Source organism: Hyperolius riggenbachi, chromosome 5 (genome assembly GCF_040937935.1).
Source record: "Hyperolius riggenbachi isolate aHypRig1 chromosome 5, aHypRig1.pri, whole genome shotgun sequence".
In the NCBI taxonomy this organism is placed as follows: Eukaryota; Metazoa; Chordata; class Amphibia; order Anura; family Hyperoliidae; genus Hyperolius; species Hyperolius riggenbachi.
In genome coordinates this window covers 20,703,091-20,725,939 of record NC_090650.1, presented here as the reverse complement: position 1 = coordinate 20,725,939, position 22,849 = coordinate 20,703,091, and the positions used below count along the sequence as shown (strand labels likewise).

General features: G+C 45.9%; 1 protein-coding gene across 7 annotated transcripts in view; it reads left to right on the top strand.

Annotated features, from left to right (window-relative positions):
• GUK1 (guanylate kinase 1) overlaps positions 1 to 22,401 on the top strand; it is a 54,318-nt gene extending 31,917 nt beyond the window's left edge. For all 7 annotated transcript variants that reach the window (XM_068235161.1, XM_068235165.1, XM_068235166.1 and 4 more), the window contains 6 exons: positions 1,549 to 1,590; positions 3,310 to 3,406; positions 11,325 to 11,463; positions 13,288 to 13,372; positions 17,178 to 17,263; positions 19,895 to 22,401. In XM_068235161.1, the coding sequence (XP_068091262.1) occupies positions 1,549 to 1,590; positions 3,310 to 3,406; positions 11,325 to 11,463; positions 13,288 to 13,372; positions 17,178 to 17,263; positions 19,895 to 19,930 (485 nt within the window). In that variant the 3' untranslated portion in view covers positions 19,931 to 22,401. The remainder of the gene's footprint in view (positions 1 to 1,548; positions 1,591 to 3,309; positions 3,407 to 11,324; positions 11,464 to 13,287; positions 13,373 to 17,177; positions 17,264 to 19,894) is intronic.
• The last annotated feature ends 448 nt before the right edge of the window (positions 22,402 to 22,849 follow it).

Below are 22,849 nucleotides of genomic sequence, written 5' to 3'. Positions count from 1 at the left end.
ATCCCGTTCGAAGAACGGGATTTCCTGCAGGGCTTCCCCTGTCGCATTGGCGACGAGCAGGATGACGTCACTGACGTCAAAGGGAGTCCCGATCCACCCCTCAGCGCTGCCTGGCACTGATTGGCCAGGCAGCGCATGGGGTCGGGGGGGTTGGTGGCGGCGCGGCGGGTAGCGGCGGCGATTAGTGTGCACACGCAGCTAGCAAAGTGCTAGCTGCGTGTAGCAAAAAAAAAAAAATTATGCAAACCAGCCCAGCGGGGCCTGAGAAATCCTCCTGCGCGGCTTACCCCGGGGTTACTGCCAGGAGGGTCAAGTATTAAGGTGCATACACACATCAGACTATAGTCTTTGGAAAATGAAAGATCACAGACCAATCTTACCACCCTTCATGTAGTATGAGAGCCATACCTACACAGTCTATTCTATAGAGCTGAACTCCCCATCAGACAGAAATCTTTGCAAGATGCTGCACACACAGATGCTGTACAGACACAAAAGATCAGTATCTGCAAAAGATCTGTTCCTGCCAAAAATCCATTCCTGCAAATTGCAATGATAGAGATCTGCAGATCATCATACACACATGATTTAACTGACATTCATCTGCAGATCAGGCAATCATCTGCAGATCTGAAAATCCATCCTGGTGGATCTGATCTGCAGATGAATGTCTGTTAAACAAGGTGTGTATGAGGATCTGCAGATCTCATAGACTATGAATGCAATTTGCAGGAACGGATCTTTGGCAGGAACAGATCTTTTGCAGATACTGATCTTTTGTGTCTGTACAGCATCTGTGTGTGCAGCATCTTGCAAAGATTTTTTTCTGATGTGGAGTTCAGCTCCATAGAAAAGACTGTGTAGAGTATGGCTCTCATACTACATGAAGGGTGGTAAGATTGGTCTGTGATCTTTCATTTTCAAAAGACTATAGTCTGATGTGTGTATGAGCCTTTAGGAGTCGGAGTCGAGGAATCAGAGCCATTTTGGGTACCCGGAGTTGGAGTCGTGGTTTCATAAACCGAGGAATTGGAGTTGGAGGATCTTTGTACCGACTCCACAGCCTTTGTTTAAAAACGGGAATTTAGACTCACTTCAGAGTCTCTTTAAGTTCTCATACTACATGGAAGTGGTAAAATCGTCCAATCAGAATTGAATGTCTGTACCAGGCTTTAGGGCGCTTTTCCACTAGCTGCAACCCACTTCAAAAAGTGGATCGCAGTCATTTTGCTGTTCGCAGTGAGCACCGCGATAACATGTAAATGTTCATCGTGATCACATTTTACTCCCAGGGGGCTGTACTATGCAATCGCTGCATTGGAAAAAGCCGCTTGTGAGATAAACGCTGTGATCGCCCTTGTTAGTGGTAAATGGCCTTCAGTAACTAGCTTCTCGAGAACAGAGATCCCGCTGGCAGAGTCACGGAGAGGCAGAAATGTCTGGCGGGTGAGAATCCATCTGCTGTGACAGACACCAATTCTCAATAACTCGCTTTGTCACATGTGCGACATTCTTTTGCAAATTTTTTATTTTACTGTCCAATTTCAGATACAACGAGGAAGCCGAGGCCGGGCGAGAGTGACGGAAAAGGTGAGGCAGCCTTGCTATGTTCTTAAAGAGGAGCTGTCAGCCAAACTATCTAAAAAAAACCCCACATATATATAATTAGATAAATACATAACATATGTATTGCACTGTCCACGGTTTGATTTTAGTGATTTGTCTACAGTAAAAAAAGAGAAAATCCTTCTTAGCATTTCCCATGTTAAGTGTGGCTATTTTGAATTTAATCCTGATGTAATTTCCTCCCTTACTCTCCTCTGGCTGATTGTGTATGCATTGCCCGCCCTCCACTATAGAAAGTGCATTGTCTCAGCATGAGAAATATTGGCCAATCAGAGAGGAACAGATGTGTGGGAGGGGAAAACAGGAAGGGAAAGAGGCTTTAGCCAATCAGGCTGCATTAGTTTAAGTCTGAGGGGAAGTAGAGAAGCAAAAAAGGACAACCCAGCATGCCCTGCAACTTCCTTTTTGTGTACCAAATTTTGTGTGTACCGAATAAGTCAGGTAAACTGGGGAATGATCATTTATCAACAAGAAAAGTAAAAGTGATTTTTAACTTTTGGATTGCCTGGTTAGCATCCTTATTACTTGTTTACCAGATAAAAATAATTGATTTTTGATTTTATGCCCGACAGTTACACTTTAAAGAAAACCTGAAGTGTAAATAAACGTATGAGTTAATTAATTGTAAGTGCAGTACAGCTAAAGGTTCGTACACAAGTCCTGATTTTCCGGCCAACTTGTTGTCCAACTTCTCGTTTGAATGACAAGTTGGACGTGTATACGTGTTGTCAAGCGACTGGTTTGCCCGATGCACTTGGTGGATCCGTTGGACCAACTGTCGTTTAAACGACTGTCAGGTCCATACATGTGTACAAATGCCTTCTAGTCGTTTGTCCAACTAATAGATGTTCAAACATACACTCATTCCATCCTTCATTTAATCTAGTCCATTGTTCTATTCAGTCCCTTATCAAGTTGGTTAAACGACATGTAAATTAGGATATCAGCCGCTTTGTTGGTCAGTGTGTACAGGGCGTTTGAACAACTTTTTGTTTGCACTTCAAGTGGTTTAAGTGACCAGTATAAACGACAATCGGGCGTAAAGTTGGACATGTGTACGCACCTTTAGAAATAGAACATTCGTAGCAAAGAAAAGAGTCTAATATTATTCACTAGTACTGGAAGAGTTAAGAAACTCCACTTGTTATCTATGCAAAAGAGCTTCTCTGAGCTCTCTGGCCCACTGAGTCAAATACAATCCTGTTCTCTGAAGCACTTAAACAGCCACGAAACAGTAAGAGAGGCAGCTTGAGATAAAGTTTTACTGCAGGAAAATTCAACGGGTCATATTTCTGCTCTGTTTTATAGCTTAAAAAACAAGTGTGGTTCCTAAACTGCAAATATGACAAAATGATGCAATGTTATAAAATATATATATATATATATATATATATGAGGGTCTGTTCTTTGCTTCTAACAGTGGCGTAGCAATTCTAGTACCATGCAAGTGTAATGCAAATTCTATGCATTCAGCATCAAATCAGTTAAAATCACAATGAAGTGCCCTTGGATTGGCCTAATTCCAGAGCACATACAGATTGCATTACATTTGCATGCAGACTGGAATGATTAGCCCCTCCCTCCGCCTCCAGCTGCATAGAGTCAGGACCTCCTCAGATATGCGCAGTTAGCCACAGCTCACGTGTGATGTCATGTTTCACCTCCGCTCCTCTTCTCGCACAGATTACCACTTTGTCTCCCTGGAGGAGATGAAGAAAGGAATCGATAATGGGGAGTTTATAGAACACGCAGTGTTTTCTGGGAACATGTACGGGACCAGGTATGTACATCCAGAATAAGCATGTATACAGGTAGTCCCGGCTAACAATCGAGATGGGGACTGTGTAACCTCTGCCCCCCTGTGCCCTCAGTGCTCCCCTCTGTGCCACCTCTGTCCCTGTACCTCCTCTATACCCCCTTTGTCTCCAGTGCTCCCCTCTGTGCCACCTTTGTTTCCCCATGCCTCCAGTGTCCCCCCCCCCCCCTCTGTGTCACCTCTGTCCCCTGTGCCTCTAGTGTCTCCCTTTGTGTCACTTCTGTACCTTGTGCCTCCAGTGTCTCCCTCTGTGCCCCCTCTGTTCCCCTGTACCTCCTCTATACCCCCTTTGTCTCCAGTGCCCTACTCTGTGCCACCTCTGTCCCCCCGTGCCTCCAGTGTCCCCCCCCCTCTGTGTCACCTCTGCCCCCCCCCCCCCCCCCCCCCCCCTGTGCCTTCAGTGCTCCCCTCTGTGCTACCTCTGTTCCCCTGTGCCTCCACTGTCCCCCCTCTGTGTCACTTCTGTCCCCAGTGTCTCCCTCTGTGTCACCTCTGTTCCCCTGTGCCTCCACTGTCCCCCCTCTGTGTTACTTCTGTCCCCTGTGCCTCCAGTGTCCCCCTCTGTGTCACCTCTGTTCCCCCATGCCTTCATTGTCTCCCTCTGTGTCACTTCTGCTCCCCCTGTGCCTCCTATGTGCCCCACTGTGTTGCCTCTGTCGTCCCACGTCATCAGTGTACTGCAGCAATATGTCAATTTACCGGTTTAACCACTTACCCTAACGGACAAGAGCGATTTTCACCTTTCAGTGCTCATCCCTTTCATTTGCCAATAGCTTAATCACTACTAATCACAATGAAATGATCTATATCTTCTTTTTTTTCACCATCACTTGGGCTTTTTGGGGTTGATATTTGTTTTCAGTAATTACTTTATTTTCTTTGCATTTTAAAGGGAAAAACAAGGAAAAAATGAAAAAATACACTATTTCTCCAATTTCATCCCCTATAGTTTTAATATAAACATTGCCACTGTGCATAAAACCCACACATTTTATCTGCCTATTTGTTCTGGTTATCACAAGAGTTTAAAGAGACTCTGAAGCGAGAATAAATCTCGCTTCAGAGCTCATAGTTAGCAGGGGCATGTGTGCCCCTGCTAAACCACCGCTATAGCGCCGCTTAACGGGGGTCCCTTCACCCCCAAACCCCCCACTACGACACTTGGTCGCTCCTGGAGGCAGGGCCAACGGCTGCAGCCCTGCCTCCATTCGCGTCTATCAGCCGCGCATCGCCGCCTCTCCCCCGCCCCTCTCAGTGAAGGAAGACTGAGAGGGGCGGGGGAGAGGCGGAGATACGGGCTGACAGACGCGCGTGGGGCAGGGCTGCGGCGGTTAGCCCTGCCCCAACCAGGAAGCGCTCCCCCGCTGCACGGAGGGGTATTTGGGGGTCAAGGGACCCCCGTTAAGCCGCGGGATAGCGTGCCCCTGCTATATATGAGGTCTGAAGCGAGATTTATTCTCAGCTTGTCATTAAGTGGTTAAAAAACATTTTTTTCTTGTAATTTTTAAAATCCTTTTTTTCAAAAACTACAAATTTAAAAAAAAAAAATAATAATAATTTGTACCGACAGAACATTCGTAAGTTGGGCGTTTTATAAGTCGGGGACGACCTGTATATACATACCTCAGCATTGCAACAGCTGCTACTGGCGTTTTGTGCTCATTACCAGGATATATTGTCAGAGTATAATGTGCACATGGGACTTGTTATATGTTATTAGTAGATGTGTTTGAACTGGTTTATGCTGAATTACGTACACATATAGATATCCATAGGCCTATATGTGAGTTTCCTGTATCTAATGGGTGTGCAAGCTTGCTAATTCTCAGCTTTTAATTGGTTAGTTGAGTGAAGCTACAGAAGTCTGGTTCACCATTACTTGCTGGTTTATTTCTTCCTTACAAGCAAAAGATTGTTGAACATAAAGATTGACAGAGCTGGTTGATTCTAGGGGCCTAAAGACCTGACGGCAATATTGCCCTTTGATTGGAGAACCAAACTTCCAAGTCACGTGTTGTTCCACATCATCAAGCCCTGCCCATCTCCATAGTTACTTAGAAGCTCCCAGGTATAGTTGGATAAATAAGATTTTTGGGAGATTGCGCAAGTCAAGTAGCCACCAAAAAAGTACCACTTTTGTGGTACTTTTTGTTGTTTCTGCTTACTTCAGAACATACATTCCACAGTGATGCACCTGCCAGCAGTAAGGTTGTAGCCACCTGATAAATTACAAATTTAAATTGGGGTGAAGTCAAATTTTATAAGGGGGGGGGGGGGGGAGGGGGGAGAACCATGACTAAATCATTTATCCACAATTTTATTAACTTAAAGGAATACTATCGATACCCAAGTGTTCTAAAATGACAGTGTGCAAATAATGTCTAAGTAGCTGTGTAAACATTTTCCTACTTTTCATGTTAAATATCAGAGGCAAAAACTGTAATTTATTGAGGGTAGGATTTAGCTATATTGAGACAAATCAATTGCAGAAGGGGTGTCTGCTTCAATGCACAGCCAGAGTTGCATATCAGGCTACAGAAATCAAATATCAAACATATTAAACTCTGAAAGCAAAAACAGTATGAAAACCTGTGACAATTAGTTACATTTCCTCTGCTCTCTTCAGACAGGTCAGTCAGAAACACAGGACACAGGAGCTGCAGCTCTTCTCTCTGTCACACACAGAGCTACACATAGAGTTAACTGATCAAGTGTGAGGGGAATTTCCCCTCTCCTCATGGCTCAGTCAGCCTTCAGTTGTCAGTAAACTTTGAAAGTATTTTGATAACAATAAACAAAGAAGTTGCTACTAAAATGTATACACCAGTACTTAGCAGCACTTCCCAAACAATTCCTGTGTCAATTGAAAAAAATATGTGAATCGATAGTATTCCTTTAAGCTTTATTCCGTTAAGTTCCTCGAGGAACTGTAACCAAGGACTGAACTTCATTCCAATCAGTAGCTGATACTCCGTTTCCCACAAGAAATCTTTACCTTTTCTTGAATAGGTCATCAGAGGGGCATGTACAGTGGTGTAGCTAAGGAGTTGTGGGCCCCAATGCAAGTTTTACAATGCCCCCCCCCCCCCCCCCCACGCACTTTAAACATAGCAATTGATACGGCGCACCAAAACTTGCCAATGGCAACTACAGTGTCAGAGGTGCAAGAAGGGGATGGGGAGGAGTTTGTTTATGATTACCATTATTCAAAGCATCTACAGAAGTGATTATTATCAGCACAGGACCAATAGAGAGCTAATACCAATACCAAGGGCCTCGATGCGTTCGCTACCTCTGCACACCCTATTGCTACGCCCCTGGGCCTGTATGGCTGGTATTGTGGTGAAACCTCTCCCACAGTGTGATGTCATGACCATGTCCCCAACAGTTTCCTGTCTGTGAACCTCGTTGCATTGTGGGAAATAATGGCTCTTGCCAACTGCCAAGCAAGCAATATATCCCTATGTGCATATGTAATCTATAAAAAAAAAACCCAACCTTTTAGCCTATCGCATTCTATTATTTCCTGATCTCTCTTCTATTTTGTAACTTCTCACTTTGCATTGATTTGCAGGTGTTTTCTGCAGATTTCTGAATTGCCGGCTATTGCCAGCGCTTTGAAAAGCGCTAGTGCAATATATAGGTTATTACAGTGATCTCACTGCAGCGAACGCCGGCGGTTATAGATTTGCAGAAAAGAAAACGCGGTGCATGCAGCCCTTTTCCACCATTTTACAGCGGTCACGGTTCAAATTTTTAGAAAATAACAACCGCTCAAAAATCGTGGAATTGTCCAGTGCAAAATTGGAAACCCCCTCCTCCCAAAAACGCTAGCAATTTTGCTAACCAGTGAGGTAGCTAAGGAGCTATGGGCCCCGGTGCAAGTTTAGCATTGGGACCCCCCATGCCCTCTATACATAACAATTAATACATCACACCAAAACCTGCCAATGGGAACCACAGTGTCAGAGGTGCAAGAAGGGGATGGGGAACAGCTTGTTAAAGTGAATGTTTACCAATTAAAAAATAAAAAAGTCAGATACTCACCTAAGGAGAGGGAAGGCTCTGGCCTAATGAGCCTTCCCTCTCCTCTCCCGGTGCCCGGTCCCGCGCAGGATCCCCCGTGGCAGTATTCGACCAGTTCGGTCAAATACTGCCACTTCCGCATCCGAAGGGAGCTTCCGGAAGCCTTCGGGAGCACTCGGGCTCCCGAAGACGGGGCCGTTCCATACTATGCATGCGCGAGCGCCCTCTATGACGCATTCGCGCGTGCGTAGTATGGAGCGGCCCGTCTTCGGAAGCCCGAGTGCTCCTGAAGACCTCCGAAGGCCCTGCGGCGGCGAACGCGAACGGGGGAGCCAGCGCAGCACCGGGGGCACCGGGAGAGGAGAGGGAAGGCTCATTAGGACCGAGCCTTCCCTCTCCTTAGGTGAGTATCTGACTTTTTTATTTTTTAATTGGTAACCACTGGCTTTAATGATTACCACTATTCAAAGCACCTATAGAAGTGATTATTATGAGCACAGGGCCAATAGAGAGCTAATACTGTAGTTGAGGTAGGGCCCTTCGGGGCCCCTTTAGCCCAAGGGCCCCGATGTGGTGGCTACCTCTGCAATCCCTATTGCTACGCCCCTGTTGCTTAAGTTTTTCAGTCCTTAGTGTGACTAAGCCGCCCACTTCTGCATTATGTAAAGAGCAGAGCATTCTCCCAGCAGTTCCCCTGTGACCTGGGACGGGAATTGAGGTCAGTGCCACCAACTGCTGACAGCGAGCGAGTGGATCTAATTATCTGGCTTGCGTTTCCTCCCTAGGGCAGAGGATATTTGCTTGTTAGGGGAATTTCTCCCTGAATTGTATTAATTATGAAGCTTCCTTGATGAGCAGGCAGTAGGCCCGGTACACAAAGCTCATCTGTTTATGTAACGCTAAGACTCCACTCGTGCAGCAGGACGACACTCCGCAAGCCTCTAGTTATCCTCCTAAATCAGATTACAGAGGAGGCCGGGTACTCCGAGGTCACACATGGGAGCTGTGACATCATTACATCCCTGATCTCTGCAGCCTTTAAAAAAAAAAAAAACTTTTGCTTATACAATTACTAGCTGATGGTCTGGCATTGCTCGGGTATGTATTTGGCTGGTGTTGGCTGCGCCCACTTTTTTCTAACCCTAAAACACAAATACTCAATTACTCAATGACCAAGTTTGTGAGCTTTGCGGTCTTTGGCATCAATAATTGGCATTTAAATGGAACAAATCCAATTGGATGTTTGTGGCTCCACCCCCTTTTCTGAATTTGAACCCCAGTAACCCAATGACCAACTATACCAGGTTTGAGGCTTGTGTCATTAACAGTGCAAGAATGGCAGCAAATTAAATATTCCCCTTGAAAATCAATAGGTGAATTTTGATTAGCTTTAGTAGGCTCCACCTCTCTGAATATTAACCCCAGTCCCCCAGTGATCAACTGTGCAAAGTGTGAGAACCCTGCCATTAACAGTGTAAGGCTGGCTGCAGTTTACATTTTCCAGTGAAATTTGTATTTGTCTCCGCCCACTTTTTGGTTATGGGGATAAAAAGTATCCTATATGTTGTTCCAGGTAATGTACTATGTGTGTGCCAAATTTCATTCAAATCCGTTCAGCCATTGTTGTGTGATCGAGTAACAAACATCCAAACTTTCACATTTATAGTATTAGTGAGGTATAGAACATGGATACACAAGTCATTTTGTTACTGAATGTTGTTGAAATGCCCATTCCATTCCCGCCTGAGGCTACCCGTGACTTTTTACAAGTCAGATGACTCATATTATGCCTCCTAGTAACCCTGGCCCCACTGGTGTGTTTGGAAGATGTGACGGCCACAAATTGTTATATCTCCGTCTGTGTGGATGACTAGTATCAAAAGAAGACACGGAACTCTGGAGCTGTAGTAGCAAACGAGCTGTATTGGAGCAGACAATACACTACATGTTTCAGGAGGAGCCCTTCCTCAGGTGTCATGTGGATGTCTGTGTGGATGACCCAAGTAAAAGCCTGGTACACACTTTCAATCATGATTAGCGAATCATGTGGCTGGATAGTGTAATGGTTAAGGGCTCTGCCTCTGACACAGGAGACCTGGGTTCGAATCTCGGCTCTGCCTGTTCAGTAAGCCTGCACCTATTCAGTAGGAGATCTTGGGCAAGTCTCCCTAACACTGCTACTGCCTATAGAGCGCGTCCTAGTGGCTGCAGCTCTGGCGCTTTGAGTCCGCCAGGAGAAAAGCGCGATATAAATGTTCTGTGTTTGTTGTTTGTTAATCACAGACCAATTTTACCACCTCCATGTAGTATGAGGGTTCATCTACACAATCTGCTCATAGTATTCAATATTTGTTGATTCTTATACTACATGAAGGTAGTAAAATTAGTCAGTGATTGGCCAATCATAATTTAAAGTGTGTACCAGGCTTTACCGTTAGGAAACCTTTAAGCCAAGTACACACATGTAATTTGATTGGCAGATGGTTTGCCAATTTTACCATCTCCATGTAGAATGAGAGAGCTTACATTAAAACTGTAACTGTAGCAGAGTCTCAACAATGTCCAACTGAACTTAGCTCTCTGAGGACTCGTGGGTGTTAAGGTACCCTAATCGATTTCCCCAACATATTTGATCACTGGGAGATCGATGCCCCAATATAAAATGCTAATCGTAATCTTGATAGATGTCCATTTAAAAGGGGGCAGGGCACAGAGGTAGGCATGTTCCCAGAGCAGATGATGGGGACCCTCATCGGTGCCAACTCACCTGCCCGGACGGCGCACTCCCTCCAGTCTGTGTTCTTGCGTCTTCATCCTTGCCAGGGCCCATTCTCCATGTCTCGGTGGCATGTTGCGCAATTGGAAAATGGGGGTCGGTGGAGGTGAATAGACACTGACAGGTGAGTATGCTTCGCTGCTCAGGCCCCTGGGGAGCACTGCTAGCTTTGAGGGGGGAGACTTGGGGAACCCATCAGCCGGCTCTGGGGTCCTGTGGGGACAGTACTGTCTGGGTGGAACAAAGAATCCACCTAATGGATTTCATAGATTTTTGACCCTAAAACATGCCAAAGAGAGATCTGCAGCAGCCCAGCACTTACTCACCTCCCCTGGATCCAGTGCTGCAATTCTCCCTCCGTCCACCAGGTGACACTCTACTCCTATAGTGAGATCGCCATCTGTCGTCATGATGACAGACGGCGATCTCACCAGAGGGATCGAGAGCTTCCGAGAACTGGAAGAAGAATGGCTGCCGGCGTCACCGGGAGCCCATCTATAAGTGTACCAACAACTTTAATCCATCTGCTACAAGTACATGTAAAACAAAAGGAGGAAACCGAGAGCCCAATATAGCGTAGTAGTTTGGATGCAGAGGAATAAAATAAACCAATGATGAATATACTCGTGTGGGTTACCAGCCAGGCAACCACTGAAATCGCAGGTGGGGAGAATTATGACCTGACCACACTCAGGTACAAGTTGCTCTCCATAGAGAGGAAGAATTGGGGACATCACCCCTCCGCCAAGGGTGGACTGGACTAGATACAAAGGTTTGAACAGATGCGCCAATGTAGAATAAAAACTTCTAAAAACAGTTTAAAAGGGGGAAGTTGGTGGACTTACCTCCCTCAAGGAGAAACAGACAGGGATTCTTTATTTTAATACAAAAATGTAATTGTAGCTCCAGTATGCAACGCGTTTCATGGGCAAAGTCCCGCTTCATCAGGCAATCAATGGAGGAAAGGAACTAGTTTCGGTCTGTATCGCAGCCGAGCGCCTCTGTCATCTGCTACAAGTGTTTTCATCTCATTTATTCTCTCTGCTCCTTGTTAATCTGTACCCCGCGTCTGTCCCCCAGCAAAGCGGCAGTGCAGGCCGTGCAAGCCAAGAACAAGATCTGCATACTGGACATCGACATGCAGGGCGTGAAGAACATCAAGAAGACTGACCTGAACCCAATCTACATCTCCATTCAGCCCCCCTCTGTGGAGACCCTGGTAAGTGAGAATGTTTATATGGGGCAGTCAGTGATGAATGAACGCCAAGGCCCAAATGCAATTAACGTTTTCAGCTGAGTTTTCTCCTAGGAGATAATTTTTCATTTTCTATTAAATTAAAGTGGACCCAAATTAAAAATACAAGATTTCAGAAATAAAATCTATTTTCTAAATTATAATAATAAATAGCAGACTTTTTTCAGCTGCATGATGACAAATATAAAATATTTTACATTTATTGGAGGAACCCCTCCCTTTCTTTCATATTGCCGGGACAGAATCCGGCAGACTGGTGGAGGAGATAAAAAACAAAAACAAAACACAGGCTGCTACTGATGATGTCACAGGGGAGGTGATCTCAGCTTGTGTGAGGAAGGGTAGCTAATGACAAACACACCCATGATCTAAAACCTCCTACTGTAATGGCTGCCACCTGTATAACCCTAGTAATGAAAAGAGAAGGGTGAAAAGCATGCACTGAAATGCTCATTGGCTTGAAGGAGTGTTTATTTATCTTTGTATGTGTCAGAGTGGTGCAACTAAATATTTTGAATTAAAAAAGTTTGGTTTGGGTCCACTGTAACTTTCCAGCACTCTGTAATTGAAAAGATACCAAAAACTAGGTAAGGCCTTGTTCACATTGCGTTCCGTTTGCGTGTCCATCCGCTTTGTCAGTGGAAGGAGATGCTGCTTGCTGGAAACAGCTGTTATTTCCCACCATGCAATGTGGTTCACAGACAGGAAACTGCTAGGACCATGGTCCTCAGAGTTTCTTGTGGGAGGGGTTTCACCACAATATCCGCCTTACAGCGCCCCCTGATGATCCATTTGTGAAAAGGAATAGATTTCTCATGTAAAAGGGGGTATCAGCTACTGATTAGGATGAAGTTCAATTTTTGGTCATGGTTTCTCTTTAACCAGTACAGCGGTTAAATGGAGTCTGAAGCTAAAATGAAAAAACAAACAAACAGATACTTACCTAAGGAGAGGGAAGGCTCTGGGTCTGATAGAGTATTCCCGCTCCTCTCACAGTCCCCGTTCCAGCGCTGGCTCCTCCATTCAAATCTCCTGCTGCGGTGGGCAATTTTATAAATTAAAAAAAAAAAAAAAAGACAGAAGATAACAAAACCCACCCCTCCTATTAAAACCATATACGGTCGTATACCATATAGCCCGAAAGGGTTATAGTCCTGAAAAATCTTGTTAGATTGCACTCCTGTCATCAGACACACTTCTATGTCAAAATAAGTCCTTAGTCTTCAGGGCCCTCTTTAGCGTATAGGTGATACTCAGGTTTATAGGCTGATATCCCACATCCTTGTTGTTCTCTGAAGCAATACCAGTTGCCTGGCTGTCCTGCTGATCCTCTGTCCTCTAATACATTTATCCATAGACCATGCACAAGCATGCAGCACATCAGGTGTTTCTGACATTATTCTTAGAAGATTAGGCGCATGCTTGTTTTTTGTTTCTGGCGTTATAGGGAACCAGAGACGAAGCACCCTCATGTATTTGCAGGAGGTTGGAGATGGAGCGATCAGCCTGGTGGGGGCTAGAGGAAGCCCCAGATATGTATAATTTTTTTTTTAATTTCCCCCATCTCATGTGCACTTTAAGCTGCAAGCGTTCATGATTTTTTTGCAATTCAGGAATTTTTTCTTGATTCTTTCAATAAGCACTCACTTGTATATACTGTGGATTCAGTGGGGATGTGATGATCACCCTTGGGATGTACTCATTGCCCCACCTTCATTATTAATTGCTTAGCTGGCTGTGTCAGTAGTTCATGCCTCCCCATCTAACTCTGTTTATCCTGCACAACAGGAGAAGAGGCTGCGAGACCGCAAGACGGAGTCTGAGGAGAGTCTCCAGAGGAGGCTGCAGATTGCTGTACAGGACATGGAGATCAGTAAGTGGTGTTTGGCTGAAGCCCCATACACACAGAGGCACTTTTGTCACCAGGCAAGGATCGGTACTCGATCGCTTGAGCAACAGTACAGTGCCGACCCTGTACACATGCGTCACCAGCCCCCTGGAGGGGAGATAAATGAGAGCGGACGTCAGGGATTGCTATAAACGAGAAAGTATATTTATTATTTTGTCTCGGCGTAATGACGAACAGTCTGTCCTGTGTCTCAGAGAGCTAAAGTGCATGAACTGGTCACCTTTTTTTTTAATCTATCCCCTGCTCTCAGAAACCCAGTTTTATGCCAGGAAAGAGCTTTATGCCTGTAATTCCTTATCAGTGAGGGACGCTATAGTCTGACTGGAGAGAAACGGTCATTTGCATAGCTGAATATTAACTCTTTCAGGCTGAGAAAGAAGAAAAAAGGAACACAGCATATTTATTTGTATACTTGCCAGTGCCTCTGTAGAGATACATGTCTATCTCATCATGTCACAAGTCACTTAAAGGGATTCTGTGGGTGGGTTTTAAAAACAAAAACTGACTCTTACCTGGGGCTTCTAACAGCTCCCTTGCAGCTGTCCTGTGCTGCCCTCCTACGATCCGCCGTTCCTTGCCACCAGTCCCGGTGTAATTATATACAACTGCTTTGCCGCGTGCGTCCTCGCGCCTGCTTATGTCTCCAGGAGCTTACTGCTCAGGCACAGTACAAGAAAACTTCGTAATGCGCAGTACACTCTTGGAAAACGTGAGCGGGAGCTACCGTCCCTCGTTTTTGAGCATCATTTCACACACGACATTATTTACTATTATTTTAACCTGCTACACTACTGGCAGCTCTCTGTGTCCCTTTCTGTCTCTTCTGTACGTATTGCAAAGCAGCAACTCTCACAATTGGTTCACTTTTTCCAAAAATGAGATACACCAATGTGGGTCACATTAGACATCCCAGATTGTCACCCATATCGCCCAGGTTCCCTTCTTTGTTTCCCTGAGGCTGAGATCCTTATCCCTCAATCCTCCCCTCCATCATAGCCTGTCTGCCTGGCATGTGGTAAAGCCTAGTGCTAGCTACAAGTATTACCAGTTTTATTAAAAAAATTCCTCCCAGGGCCATGCAATCCTCTGCGGTGGCTACCCCGAGTGTAGGTCGGGGTTACCGCCAGGAGGGTTAATAGACATGAATTGCTTCATGTACCCAGGACCGGATTTAAGCCAAGGCTCCATAGGCCATGGCCTAGGGCACCAAAAAATCAAGGGCAGGTGGGCAGCAGGCTATATCGGGTGAGGAGGAGGAAGGGTTCACCTGGCTAACTATACTGGAGGGAGGGGAGTCATCAGGCTATCTATACGGAAGGGGGGGAGTTCATGTCTACTTATACTAGGGGGAGGGGTCATCAAGCTACGTAAACTGTAGGAGGGGAAAGAGGGTTATTTGGCTACCTATACTGGCTGGGGTCATCTGGCTACCTATACTAGAGGCAGGGCTGTGGAGTCGGTACACAAATCCACCGACTCCGACTCCTCAGTTTAGGATTCCACCGACTCCTCGACTCGTCTCTAACTGCCAACGCCTAGGAATTTTACAAGACAACTGAAGTGAGAAGGATATGTAGACTACTATATTTATTCCCTTTAGACTAAAACTAGTCCTTGGTAAGAGTACTTGTAAAAGGTACAAACCGGAACAAAGAACATGGATCAGGCCCTAGGCAATGTAAGTGTGGGTACATGTAAGAGTGATGTGCAGGTACTCTGCAGGGGAATGAGGAGATTCTTCCTCTATTACACATTCTTCATGCACAATCTGAATATGGATCAGACCCTAGGCAATGTGACTGTGGGTACATGTAAGAGTGATGTGCAGGTACTCTGCAGGGGAATGAGGGGATTCTTCCTCTATTACACATCTGAACATGGATCAGGCCCTAGGCAATGTGACTGTGGGTACATGTAAGAGTGATGTGCAGGTACTCTGCAGGGGAATGAGGAGATTCTTCCTCTATTACACATCTGAACATGGATCAGGCCCTAGGCAATGTAAGTGTGGGTACATGTAAGAGTGATGTGCAGGTGCTCTGCAGGGGAATGAGGAGATTCTTCCTCTATTACACATTCTTCATGTACAATCTGAACCAGGTTTATGGGTGACAGACAACACCTCTATGTTCAATGTGCACAACATTCTCAGTGCATTCCCTGCAGCTCTGTGGGGAGTGCATATTATTATTATTTATTGTATTTATAAAGCGCCAACATATTACGCAGCACTGGACAATAAATAGGGATACATGCATTGCAACAAGGGGTGACAGACAGAGAGGTAGCAAACAGTTATACAACATAGCACAAGGTTATACATACAATCAGGGTATAAAGTGCGGTTTACAGAGACCGGGCAAAACAAGTACGAGTTAGTCCATGAGAAGGGTGTAATTGCTGGGGTAGTACAATTAAGAAGGACACACTAAGGGAGGGGGGAGGCCTTGCCAAGGCACATGTAGAGTATAGTACTACTGTGTAATAAAGAAAACTTGAGACAGATGAAATTAAAGTTTTATACATACCTGGGGCTTCCTCCGGCCCCCTTCAGACTAATCGGTCCTTCGCTGTCCTCCTCCACCACCTGGATCTTCTGCTATGGGTCCAGGTACTTGAGCCAGTCGGGTGTAGTGCACATGCACACACTCCGCCGCCGGGAGCGTACTACACCTGTGCAGCACTATTGTGCAGGTGCAGAATGCTCCTGGCTGTGGGAGCGGCATGCAGCCGGACAGCGCTGACTGGCTGAATTACCAGGACTCATAGCAGAAGATCCAGGTGGTGGAGGTGGACAGCGAGGGACTGATTAGGCTGAAGGGGGTTGGAGGAAGCCCCAGGTATGTATAAAACTTTTTTTTTTCATCCTTCTCAGGTACCATTTAATTCGTAGTCACCAAATCAAATTATTTGATTTCATCAGCAAAGAGAGTGCGTACATTTGCATAAATCAGAATCAACGCAGAATTTCCATCTCATTGACCATCTCTATTAGTGACACAGCTACACATCAGGCTTTATTCTTACAGCATAGATGTTATTTAATATATATAAGAGATTCCTGTGTACACATCATATATACAGTCACAATCAGATATGTATATCTGACCTTAAAAATACGGGGACTGCTTTATTGAAGCAGCACAAGTAACTCATTTTGATTGGTTTATTTCATTTTTGTGGACTAAGCACGGCTATTACTGTATATATACATTATTTATGATGACTATTATCTGAGAAATAGAAAAAATTATCATTTTCTATTTTAATTACAGTTTAAATTCATTAGGAGTCGGAGCATTTCTTCCCGACTCCGACTCCAGGCACCCAAAATTGCCCCGACTCCGACTCCACAGCCCTGACTAGAGGGAAGGGTCAATGGGCTACCTATACTGGAGGGAGGGGGAAGGGTCATCTGGCTATCTATACTGGAGGGAGGGGTTATCTGGCTATCTATACTGGAGGGAGGGGTTATCTGGCTACCTATACTGGAGGGAGGGGGAAGGGTCATCTGGCTATCTATACTGGAGGGAGGGGTTATCTGGCTATCTATACTGGAGGGAGGGGTTATCTGGCTATCTGTACTGACAAGGGGCAGCTGCTGACAGTGGCCTTGGGCGGTAAAGCGTACAAAACCAGCCCTGCATGTACCTTGTAAAGTGCTGCAGAAAATGTGCGCCACACAAATGCAGAATTTCCATCTTCACTATCTCTGAGTTTGTACCGCTGAGAGTCTCGTCTGTGTATTAACCATCATTTGTGTCTGCAGGTAAAGAACCGGGCCTGTTTGACTGTGTCATTATTAACGACAATTTAGAAGTGGCGTACACCGAACTGAAAAGCGCCCTGAAAGAGGTGAGTATGCAGCGTCTGCACCAGCTGGAATATCATCTGATAACTTGGTAATCAGAATGCTCCGATATTAAACGGAATCTGAAGTGAGAGGGATATGGAGGCTGCCATATTTATGTCCTTTTAAATAATGCAAATTGCCTGAATGTTTCAACGCTCATCTGTCTCCAGACTCTGAACAAGCATATCAGGTGTTAGTCCAATAATTTGAAAAAGGCACTCCGCTGGCTTCAAACTTTCGTTTGTTTATTGAGCAAAGGACACATACATGTTGCGGGTCACCTGACTCAGGTGTTAGACTGGAGTAGTCGCATGCTTGTTTCAGGTGTGTGATTCAGACACTATTACCCTCCCTGGCGGTGCATTTCTGTCTGGAATTATGAGTCAAAAGCGGTACATTTTTTTTCTCCAAAATTTTAGGCCTCCAATTTTTCAGTCATAACTCACGAAAATATGTCTGAATGAAAGCCCGATAGATATTCTGCATATAAATAAAAGAATGATACACAAATTTGATGATTTAATTAAATTTATGAATAAACTTTAAAAGTCGGGAAACTGTACAAATAAGTCAGGCAGAGAGTAGTCAAAATCCAGGCAGAGGTCGGTGCAGGCGGCAGGCAGAGAGTGGTCAAAATCCAGGCAGAGGTTGGTGCAGGCGGCAGGCAGAGGTCGGTGCAGGCGGCAGGCAGAGAGTAGTCAAAATCCAGGCAGAGGTCGGTGCAGGCGGCAGGCTGAGAGCAGTCAAAATCCAGGCAGAGGTCGGTGCAGGCGGCAGGCAGAAAGTGGTCAAAATCCAGGCAGAGGTCGGTGCAGGCGGCAGGCAGAAAGTGGTCAAAATCCAGGCAGAGGTCGGTGCAGGCGGCAGGCAGAGAGTAGTCAAAATCCAGGCAGAGGTCGGTGCAGGCGGCAGGCAGAAGGTAGTCAAAATCCAGGCAGAGGTCGGTGCAGGCGGCAGGCAGAGAGTAGTCAAAATCCAGGCAGAGGTCGGTGCAGGCGGCAGTCAGAGAGTAGTCAAAATCCAGGCAGAGGTCGGTGCAGGCGGCAGGCAGAGAGTAGTCAAAATCCAGGCAGAGGTCGGTGCAGGCGGCAGGCAGAGAGTAGTCAAAATCCAGGCAGAGGTCGGTGCAGGCGGCAGGCAGAGAGTAGTGAAAATCCAGGCAGAGGTCGGCGCAGGCGGCAGGCAGAGAGTAGTCAAAATCCAGGCAGAGGTCGGTGCAGGCGGCAGGCAGAGAGTAGTCAAAATCCAGGCAGAGGTCGGTGCAGACGGCAGGCAGAGAGTAGTCAAAATCCAGGCAGAGGTCGGTGCAGGCGGCAGGCAGAGAGTAGTCAAAATCCAGGCAAAAATCGGTAACTGTAATTGGATATAGTGTCATCCTGTACTTTCAAATGAGCTTATCTGCCATCTCTGCCTTGGCAGTCAGGTGACACGGGAGAGATCAAATTTTGTGATTAGAGAGAAATGAGGAGGAATTAGACGTGTGTGTGTGTGTGTGTGTGTGTGTATGATATATACTGTATACACACAAAAAAAAACCACATGCAGATCGCTTTTTTTTTTCCCCTTGTATCTCTTCTGCCCTGTGCGATTCTTCAGAGCCACTTTAAAAATTTGGCCCGCCCCCGATGATGTCACGCCGCACCGCCGCATTGATTGGTTGCCGGGTCCCCGACACGAGCGGGGCTATGGGGATCCTGGCAGTCAGCGAAAGATGCACAGACCGGGGACAGCCAGGGGGAGATGCTGAAGTCCCGCGGGACCCCTAAAACAGTAAGGCAAGCATGTAATTCCCCTAGCCTGACCTGAGCTCGGGCTTACCGCTCGCAGCTCATTTTTCCTACCCCAAGTTCAGGTCGGAGTTACCGTCAGGGAGGTTAATGCATGAAAGAGACGCCAAGCAACTGGCATTGTTTAAAAGGCAATGAATATGGTAGCATGCATATCCTTCCCACTTCAGGTGTCCTCTAAGCTGGATAGCTGCTGAGCACATAGAGCTATACACAGATTTTTTTTTTCTATTTGAAAAGTTCAGTTGTAAAGGTAACCCTTATACAGTAATCTGCCTTGGTTAGTTTTAGGTCTTAAAGGCAAACTGAAGCAAGAGGGATGGAGGCTGACATATTTATTTCCTTTTAAGCAATGCCAGTTGCCTGGCTGTCCTGCTGATCCTCTGCCTCTAATACTTTTAGCCACAGACCCTGAATAAGCATGCACCAGATCAGGTGTTTCTGACATTATTGTCAGATCTGACAAGATGAGCTGTATTCCAGCACCTCCAAAAAGAAGCTTTTAGATTAAAACATAGCTCTTTTATTCAAAAAAAGTTTAAAATCCATAAAGGATGAGCTGCATGCATGTTTCTGGTTTGATTCAGACACTACTGCAGCCAAATAGACCAGCAGGACTGCCAGGTAACTGGTATTGTTTAAATGGAAATAAATATGGCAGCCAGATATTCTTCTACCTTCAGTTGTCCTTTAACTGCATACTAGGAAAATGTCTGTCTTGTCTGATCAGAAACTGGAATGGTTGCTTTGTGCTCCGTGTGCTTTGGTAGATGTGTGGTTCAGTACTAAATGCGAAATATGCCATAAATGCATATTCATGAGTTGGTTTTGATTGTTTTCTTGCAGGAAATTGAAATCATTCAGAAATCTAAAGCCTCCTGACCTGTGTCGTCCCTCCCCCTCCTCTTCTGCTACCATTCCTGTTCCCCTCTGTGTACTGCCGTCATTCCTACATGAGACCCCAACATCCTCCTCCTACAGCCGGTCCTGATCCATCTCCATGGAAACAATGCTCCAGTGACTGACTGACAGCCGGTCCTGATCCATCTCTATGGAAACAATGCTCCAGTGACTGACTGACAGCCGGTCCTTATCCATCTCCATGGAGACAATGCTCCAGTGACTGACTGTTACCAGCTCCACCCGCGTCGTTATTTCCAGCATAACATCTGTCTTCCAATAGCATGGCAGCTACGTACTTTCCTAAGGAAACAGGGCTTCCGAAAAGGGTCTCTACAGCCACGAGGGACCCTCCCGAACGCCACGGGACCATGCATGAATTTATAACCGGAAATCTATCACATTACGAATGACTTTCATGCAACACTCCATTGCCTGGCTTGAAATCTGTAGAAAAAGGTGGATGCTGCCATTCCTGGCCTCCGCTCGGAGACTTGAGCCGGCTGTCTGTCCTGCTGGTCCTCAGATTAGAATACGGGGATCAGAGGAACATCGGGACACCTGGTCGGGGTCCTCCCTCAAGATGCGTGACTTAGAGGATCGGTGTAACGGCCAAGATATCCGTTCATTATTAGGAGTCTGGCAGGTGGAAGTTGCCACATCTCTCAACACAAATGTTATAAGTTTCTCTCCGGGGAAGAATGTATTTTAGCTCTGGATAGTCCTGCTGTAAAGGGTTAAAGGATAAGCAAGGTGTGAAATTAAAGGGCAACTGAAGTGAGAAGAATATAGAGGCTGCCATATTTATTTCCCTTTAAAGTGGACCTGAACTCTTGCACAGGACAGAAGAAAAACGTAGAGAAATGCACCCTGTATGTATTTAGAGAGTTTAGCATGTCTATTTCCCCCCCTCATTTGTGTCTATTCACAAGTTGTAATTTGATCCTCCCCTATGTCACACGACTGCCATGGCAAAGATGGCAGATAAGCTCATTTGAAAGCACAGGCTGTAAACCATATGTCTGCTTCCATGAATCAGGAAGTTAAAGCTTCGCAATTTAATTTTAGGATTTGTATCAGCTGTACCAAAGACATGTTTTTTTCTTTAAAGGTTAGTATGCTGTTGTGTATCTTTTAGAGCAGAGAGGAAGTTCTGAGTTCAGGTCCACTGTAAACAATACCAGTTGCCTGGCAGCCCTGCTGGTCTATTTGGCTGCAGTGATGTCTGAATAACACCAGAAACAAGCATGCAGCTAATCTTGTCAGATCTGACAATGATGTCAGAAACACCTGATCTGCTGCATGCTTGTTCAGGGGCTATGGCTGAAAGTATTAGAGGCAGAGCATCAGCAGGACAGCCAGGCAACTGGTATTGCTTAAAAGAAATAAATATGGCAGCCTCCATATACCTCTCACTTCAGTTGTCTTTTAAGTCTATCTACTTACCTGGGGCTTCTTCTTTCAGCCCCTAGAAGTCATTTGGGTTCCTTGACGCAGCTCCAGACTTCTCCGGTGTCTGCCTCCGATGGGTTGGTGTCTTCTGTGCGTGCGTGATAGTGCAACTGCCCTGTGTGAGAAAGCATCCACATACCCAGGAGCATACTGCCCCTGCACAGTCTTTATGTGGGGGCACTCATACATGGCCTTAATTTACTAAGCAGTTTAGACTAGTCTACTGTTGGTTTGGTCAGTTGCATCAAAGGGGAATTCACTATTACCAAATGTTTTATGCTGGGAATACACGGACCGTTTCTCCAGATTCAAGCCGCTGACTCGATCCCGGCACGTCCGGATCGATTCCCGCTTATCCCCGTGGGCACTTTTTATCAGCATTTTGTTTTATCCTACTGTTTTGCCCGCCGGTATCGAGCGCGGAATCGATCCGGCGGGTGATTGGACGCGTCGGAAATTATCAATCAAGCCATCAGTGTCTCGATTGATAAGAAAACCAGGTCCGTGTATGCCCAGCATTAGACCTGCTTTTAGACCTGGTCTAAAACATTTGGTAATTAGGTGGGTAAAGCAGGGGAAATGATCAAAAGATGCAATTCACAAACGAGTAGCTATGACTGACATCCTTCTCCTCTGATGAGCTCTCCTCTGCATACAATTAAACTCCTGCATAATTAATTCAAAAGGTTCCATCCTCCCATCTAAAATACCTCACAGAATTACTTTACCGACAGAAATCAGCTGGTCTAATCTCTGTCAGAGAAAGTGGGCGTCAGGGCCGGGCCGAGGCATAGGCTGGAGAGGCTCCAGCCTCAGGGCGCAGTGTAGGAGGGGGCGCAGAATTCATTCAGCTGTCATTCCTAATTTTGTTTTGAAGCAGAAATAAAGAAGAAAAGGGGATACATGGCAGTTACTGCAAGCCAGTTAACTAGATATTAAGGTGTTGGGGAGGTTGTGGGCCCTGTGGCGCCTCTTAGTCTAATAGCAATCAGTGTGTGACGGCTGGGGTGGGAGGGATGGGGGGGGCGCACTTTGCTGTCTCAGCCTTGGGTGCTGGAGGACCTTGTCCCTGCTCTGGTGGGCGTGGTTACTCCTGGTTTGCCTTTGTGATTTGTGTACTTACTGAATGTTAGACCAGGTCTAAAAACATTTCACCAAACCATCAGTAGACTAAAAACCATCTGTAGACTAGTCTAAACTGGTTGGTGAATTGAGGCCATTGGCAGAATCGGGGTTGGTGATCCTTAGAAGTTGCCAGTGGATCCCCGGAGAAGACGGGAGCTCTGGGACCCAAATGACTTCTAGGGGCTGGAAGAAGCCCCAGGTAAGTAAAGTTAGATTTCACTCGCCTCACTTTCATCTTTTAAGGTGCCCACTAATGGTACAATCTCCCTAATGATCAACTGTGCGTGCGATCAATCAGATCAGGAGCCATAGGTGGTGCCGATC